This window comes from Cololabis saira, chromosome 21 (assembly GCF_033807715.1).
Source record: "Cololabis saira isolate AMF1-May2022 chromosome 21, fColSai1.1, whole genome shotgun sequence".
In the NCBI taxonomy this organism is placed as follows: domain Eukaryota; kingdom Metazoa; phylum Chordata; class Actinopteri; order Beloniformes; family Belonidae; genus Cololabis; species Cololabis saira.
In genome coordinates, this window is record NC_084607.1 from 33,592,566 (window position 1) to 33,599,560 (window position 6,995).

Consider the following 6,995-nt stretch of genomic DNA (forward strand, 5'->3'; position numbering starts at 1 on the left):
TCTCTCCTCAGCACCAGGTTTATGAACATCTGCACCTCAGAGTTGGATCACCGAACAGACGTTTTGCACTTTATAATAAAATCGCCGTGAGCTGCGAGTCGTTCTAGCGCTGACTCCCGCTTCCTGATTCAAACGTCTGACGCCCCCGCCCCCCGACCAATCAGAGGCGTTGAGGGTGGTGACGGCCCCGCCCCCCGACCAATCAGTGGCACGGAGGGTGGTGACGTCAGATATAGTGCCGGCTCAGCCCGGTTAGAACCTCGGCAGAATGGTTACAGAAAATGTATCTGCTTTGCACGGCTCCACCTGCCTCGGCCCGTAGTGGAAAAGCGCAAGACTGGGGGTATGGCGGGTAGAAGCGACCTGAGGTGGTACTAGTGGAAAAGCACCATTAAACAGCCCTCCTCCCCTCTAGGACCTGGCCTCCTGGTCCTGGTCCCGCCCCCCCGCCCCCCGGCCCCTCTAGGACCCGGCCTCCTGCTCCTGCCCCAGTGCCTCCAGCAGCAGCCCCATGGGCGTCCTCTTCAGGCCGATGCTCTCCAGCTTGTTCTCCAGCTTGTTCTTCAGGTTCCGCAGCCTCAGTGACGCGTGAACCAGGACCACTGCCGAGGAGAGATGGAGAGATGAGACATGGAGAGATGGAGAGAGTCACCCTAAGAAGTTTTACTGTTACTGTAATGTGTTATTAGCAGGATGTCCAAGTAATTTGCTGAATAGGCTCCAGCTGATCCAAAATACAGCAGCACGAGTACTGACAGGAATCAGCAGGAGAGACCACGTCTCTCCTGTGTTAGCGTCGCTCCATTGGCTACCTGTAAAATTCAGAATCCAATTTAAAATTTTATTACTTGCATATAAAGCCCAAAACGGCTTAGCTCTGCAGTATGTACAAGACCTGATAGTGCCTTATGTTCCTGGCAGAGCTCTCCGCTCTCAGAGTGCAGGTCTACTCGTAGTTCCTAGAGTATCTAAATATAGATTTGGAGGGCGGGCGTTCTGCTATCAGGCACCGTTATTATGGAACCAACTTCCAATCTGGGTTAAGGAGGCTGACACCACCTCCACCTTTAAAACTAAACTTAAAACCTTTCTGTTTAGTAAAGCCTATAGTTAGTGTTTAGTAAACCTCTAGCTCGTGTTGGTAAATCTCTAGGTAGTGTTAGTAAACCTCTAGTTAGGGCCAGTCCCAATCCCCCCCCCCTAGCCCTACCGCTAAATTTTGCGTGTTCCTGTGAGGGTAGTGGTGTCCCAATTCCTCTTTTCATCGAGGGCTAGTGTGTATGAATCTATCCCTTCACAGCGAGGAATTTCAGATGCTGACTTCGCGACCGAGGGCTAGAGAAAATTTCCCAGAATGCTTTCCGTCGTCATTTGCAGACTGAATCAAACAAAAAAACATGGTGGACATTTCTCATTTTTAGTGACTAAAATCAATATTTTGAATTAGTGTCTGCATAAAAATGCATTTTGATTACATTTCTAGCAAGAAATCTATATTTTACTTTCATAATATTCACTCAGTGAATGTACATAATCACTCGCTTGCTCGTTGTTGCGTGGTATCTTCAGATCTCGCCAGAACTAAAGGCCGATTTATGGTTCTGTTACACCAACACGTACCCCACGCCGTAGGCTCTGCGTTGGTGTAACGCGGAACCATAAATCAGCTCCCGAGCCGGCGGCTCTTCTCATCCCCCGAAAACATCGGAGCAAACTTCTTAACAGGCGTTATTTGGATAAACTGAGCCCAGGTTGGGGATCTTAACGGTTACTTTTACGCCTGAAAAAATATTAAAACTTAATAAAGTGGCATATTAACAGCGCTACAGCGGAAATTAAAACAGCTTTTATCTCTGGGCTTCCTGATATGGTGTGACGTATGTGCAAACGTAACTACGCAGTCGCTTACGTACCCGAACGTAAACCACGCAGTGACGTAGCAAGTGGTGTCCCAATCCCTAGGGAACATTACAAAACCCTATGCCTGTGGCTTCATTTTGAAGGCTATTGGTAGAAAGTAGGGGTGTGCAAACAAGGGTACCTCACGATTCGATTCGATTTCGATTATTGGAGCTTCGATTATTCGATTATAACGATTGTCGATTCGATTCGATTATTGGTGCCACGATTCTTCGATTATTGTGATTTTTAATGCTTTTTTCCATACAAGATTGATTTTGTCTTCATCTGTGGCTACATTTGTAAATAAATAGCCAATCAATTAACTCAGTTCCTCTAACAACACTGATTAAGTAAATAAGGTTTTTTGAACATTTGACATGTATTTTTCAAAGACACAAAATCATTTATTTTATGACTATGTAAACATTTGCTCTTTGACTTACTTAACCTTGACCAGGGAAAGCTGCACTTGCATGAGAGCGCCCTCTATTGGCGGAAAACACTGAAAACGGTCAAGCCCTGGATTTAATGAGTTCATTAATTCAAGTAAACAAGATATGTACTTCCATCAAATGTATTTAGTGTAAACATATCTGCCATATTTCAAGTAAACAATAAGAAATGTGCATTCTTGAAAATGAAATGATTCCGCAGCTTATTCAGTCTGGAATCTGGATAGGATAACTTAAAAAAAAAAAAAAAAATTTTAACTGGACCATAATCGATTACAAATCGTCACGTGACGCATCGCGATGCATCGATACATCGATGAATTGCACCCACCTCTAGTAGAAAGTAGGGTGAACATTGGGATTGGCCCTTAATGTTGTGGATGATCACCAATGACTTTGGGCTTTTATTGTGAAACACCAGATAATGGGACTCCTTTTAATGAGAAGTCTACTTTAAAATGATTAGATGTGAAACAATCTGCTGTTAAAATAAAGGAAACATGAGTTTTTAGAAGAAGAGTGTCTCTTTGGTTGTTTTGGTGGATTGAGTCTGGCCTGCATCACTGAGGTCTGTCCGGTATCTGTCAAAGTGCTTCTACTGAATATGAATACTAGCAGGTGTTCGGTCTGTTCCCACCCCGGGGGTCACAGGTCATCCAGTTCCATCCATGGGGGTTTTCTGGGCCTGGAACCAGCACTAATGGCATTTTTCCACTAGCACCTACTCAGCCTGACTCTACCCGCCTCGGTTTGGTTCTTTTCCACTAAAGGGTGTAACGTGTTGAGTAGATACTTTTCTGTATCTATTCTGCCGAGGTTCTAAGCTGCTGAGTCGGCTGTATCTGACATCATCACACTACAGGCCACCGATTGGTCGGGGGGTTGGAGTCAGACGTCTGAGTCAGGATGTGACATCAGTGAAATGGGCCTTTTGCACTAGTCCCGCCTCAGCTCGGTTCTACCCGCCACGGCCCCGTCTTGCGCTTTTGCACTACGGGCTGAGGCGGGTAGAGCCGCTCCAAACCGATACTTTTTCTGTAACCATTCTGGCGAGGTTCTTTGCGGGCTGAGCCGGGACTATTTCTGACGTCACCACCCTCCGTGCCACTGATTGGTCGGGGGCGGGGCCGTCATCACCCTCCACTGATTGGTCGGGGGGCGGGGCCGTCAGACGTTTGAATCCGGAAGCGGGAGTCAGCGCGAGCGCGACTCGCTGCGATTTTATTATAAAGCGCAAAAAGTCTGTTTCATGATCCAACTCTGAGGGTCAGATGTTCATAAACCTGGTGCTGAGGAGAGAATTAAAAAGGGATCTAGATGGAGATAAGGAACGACCAGATCTACCAGGAGCTCTGTCTCTTCATAGCTGCTCACGGCTCCAGCTGACTTTTCAGCAGCACCGAGACAAACTAACAAACATTAATAAGTGTTGCCGCTTGAATCTTCCCTCACTCTCATTTTTAAATTGATATTGAACACAAGTCACAGACCCAGCAGCACATCTATCATCTCCTCCAGGTTCTACATCTTTAGTGTTGTTGTCTTCTTTGTTTAGATACACAATCAAATACGTCACAGCAGCTTCACTCCAACCTCCTACTTCTGATCTGGGTGTTGAAAAGAAACGAGGGCGAGTCGAGTCGAGTTGGGCTGAGTAGGTGCTAGTGGAAAAGCAACATAAGGGATTTGGGGGTGCTGAACGCTTCCTCTCTTCAGGCTCCTGCCAGGAACTGAAACCATCAAGATGAGCCAACGGGACCCGATTTGTGGTGCTGAAACGCCAAAGATGAATTCTGAGGGGTGTGTGTGTGTGTGTGTGTGTTCCCGTCTTACTCATGATGGGGAAGGCTATCCCGAACAGGAACACGGCCACTCCTCCCAGCACGGACAGGAACAGGTAGCTGGCCACCAGGATGGCCAGCACGCACACGGACGGGTGGTTTCTACGGAAACGGCGGATAGGAGCCCGGTTCTCTGCTGCCCAGACGAAGCCCAGGAACATCAAGGTGACCACCGTCGCCCCCACCAACATCTGGAACGGCTGGAAATACCTGAGAGAGGACGAGCAGAAGCTCAGTGCTCAAACACCTCACCTGAACTTATTCACGATCTCGAAAAAACGTCTGATCTGATTGGAGAAACCCATTTTTAAGAACCTCCAGCCCACTCCAGAACTACTCCTGACGAAGCTGTTACGATAGAAGGAACCAGGACCCGGAGGCAGGACCACAGAGGGCCCGGCCAGCGTTTCCACCAGCAGGGTCATTGCTGCAGACACGCTGGTTCCCTCAACACCGGAACACCTTTTAAATGGTGTTAACAGGAATGAGGACTTCAGTAAGAACTTTACCGTCCAAACTTTGTTGTGGGTCCAAAACAGAAAAATACTCATCATTTAAGAATCTTTTTAGATCTGAGGTTGCAGGCTTTATTTTAATGTTTAGTACATTTTAAGTGAGGAAACCTTCAGTCTGAAGACCAAAGATTCATCATGCATGAAGACCTTTGATCTCCAGCAGTGAGCATGAGCTGATGAGGAGGAGCAGGAGGAGGAGGATGGAGGCTGCCATGGCTCCTGCAGGGGGTCCAGGGGGTCCTCAGGGACCGGTGTTCTGCCAATTTCTCCTGCTTTGCCAAAGAAATGCTCCTTAATGGTTTTCTACCTTTGCAGAGCTACAATTTTACTGTGTTTTACTCCCTAAACCACTTCCTTGTCTCTTGCCAGGCCGTCATTGTAAATAAGAATGTTATTAATGACCTGCCTGGTTAAATAAAGGCGAATGACTGAATGAATATCAAATAAAGCCATAGAATTGATTTTTTTTCTCTCTTTATCGTATAATGTTCACAAAGTGTAATGCAATTCATGTAATGGGTCGTGTATTTTGAAGGATCAAATACTCAACATCCCATATTATCAGTACACGAGTTGTTAAAAAAAAAAAAAAAAAAGGGGGATGGTGGATTTTATCATATGGGGACAGATAATTTGTGCTGATTACAAATAATATAATATATTACAAATAATAGCAGCTGCAGAAATACTGCAGGAATGACATAGCAGCAGTTAAATGCAGCCTTCTGTAAGCTTTAAATATCCACTGGGCTTACATCAAATACATCAAAACACAACAATAAAAAACACTTTTCTGAACTTATCAATATGACTCTGTCCTTCACAGGATAAGTAACATGGATCACTGCAAAAACTCTAAATCTTAACAAGAATATTAGTCTTATTTCTAGTTAAAATGTCTCATTTTAGTAAAAACAATCCCATTACACTTAAAACAAGACTCATCACTGGAAAAAACAACAATTTTCACCTGTTTCAAGTAGATTTTCACTTGAAATAAATAGAAAAATCTGCCAGTGGAACAAGATTTTTTTGCTTGTAATGAGAAGATAAATCTTGTCCCACTGTCAGATTTTTCTATTTATTTCAAGTGAAAATTTACTTGAAACAGGTGAAAATTGTCAAATAAGTTATTTTTCTGGTGATGACTCTAAATGTTGAAATAGCAGTAAAACCACATTTATTGATGAAATTACCTCATCCACCCACAACTCCAGTACTGCATTTTATCAATTTTACATCGTGCAAGTAATGATGGTCGTGGCAATCAAACTTTGATAATCGACTGTGCGCGTGCGCAGAACCACAAAGTAGCATTTCTCGGCAGGGAGCAAAGATGGGCAGAACCCCTGGTCCTGGTCCCAGCAGGGTCCTGCATCAGCAGCAGGACCTGCTCCACGTCACTCACCCCACCAGCGCCAGCAGGGCCAGTCCCCCCGCCAGGTAGTTGCTCTGATAGTACAGCAGGTTGTTGATCATCCGGTTGTTCCAGCGGTCCAGGTTCCGAATGTCCGGCACCGCAAACCGGGCCGAGCTCAGCAGGAAATCCTCCATGGTCCGCAGGGGTGGCGGCTGCACGCCCGCCATCTTTGCTTCGCGGTAAACAGACTACACGTCCCAGCGTGCAACGCGGCGAGAGGGGGGCGGGGCCGACCGGGGCTCGAGCAGCGAGAGCGCGCATGCGCGCGTACCCGTGACTGACGTGTCACAGATGTTCAGTTTGCAGCAAATGTTTCCTGCTCCCAGGACTTATTGGACGGAGAATCTTCGGGGACGAAACCAAGAAGCAGCAGTTTCATCCCCCCGCGCTCCCAGATGTTGTTCCAGTTAGTTTATGTTTTATAACTCCCAGGTCACGTGACCCGGTGACGTGGATCCTCAGCTGAACTCTCGCGATTCAAATGAGACACGGACTTGGACTTTTTTTTTTTAGTTTTCTTATTGATTTTACAAAAAAACAAGGCACATAATATACAGGTCAGGACTGTCTCAGAAAATTAGAATATTGTGATAAAGTCCTTTATTTTCTGTAATGCAAAAATGTCATACATTCTGGATTCATTACAAATCAACTGTAAGCCATAATCAGCAATATTAAAATAATAAAAGGTTTGCAATATTTCAGTTGATTTGTAATGAATCCAGAATGTATGACATTTTTGTTTTTTTAATTGCATTACAGAAAATAAAGAACTTCATCACAATATTCTAATTTTCTGAGACAGTCCTGTACATTCCAAAAGAACATTTTCATCGAAGAACACTGAGTGACCAATGAGTAAAAC

At 45.2% G+C, this 6,995-nt stretch overlaps 1 protein-coding gene across 1 annotated transcript; it reads right to left on the reverse strand.

The window, feature by feature from the left end:
* Window positions 1-182: 182 nt before the first annotated feature.
* Window positions 183-6,330, reverse strand: praf2 (PRA1 domain family, member 2). Its single transcript, XM_061712162.1, has 3 exons — window positions 6,119-6,330; window positions 4,188-4,405; window positions 183-602 (listed from the first exon to the last, which is right to left on the reverse strand). The coding sequence occupies exons 1-3, from the start codon at window positions 6,295-6,297 to the stop codon at window positions 463-465; spliced, it is 537 nt and encodes a 178-aa protein (XP_061568146.1). The 5' UTR covers window positions 6,298-6,330; the 3' UTR covers window positions 183-462.
* Between the last annotated feature and the right edge of the window lie 665 nt (window positions 6,331-6,995).

What these genes read in the sequence shown, in the direction of transcription:
- praf2 (XM_061712162.1), bottom strand. Translation starts at nt 6,297, where the DNA reads ATGGCGGGCGTGCAGCCGCCACCCCTGCGGACCATGGAGGATTTCCTG. An exon ending in GCCCTGCTGGCGCTGGTGGG is followed by an intron (nt 4,406 to 6,118) that starts GTGAGTGACGTG and finishes GTCCTCTCTCAG; the next exon opens with GTATTTCCAGCCGTTCCAGA. An exon ending in GATAGCCTTCCCCATCATGA is followed by an intron (nt 603 to 4,187) that starts GTAAGACGGGAA and finishes TCTCCTCGGCAG; the next exon opens with TGGTCCTGGTTCACGCGTCA.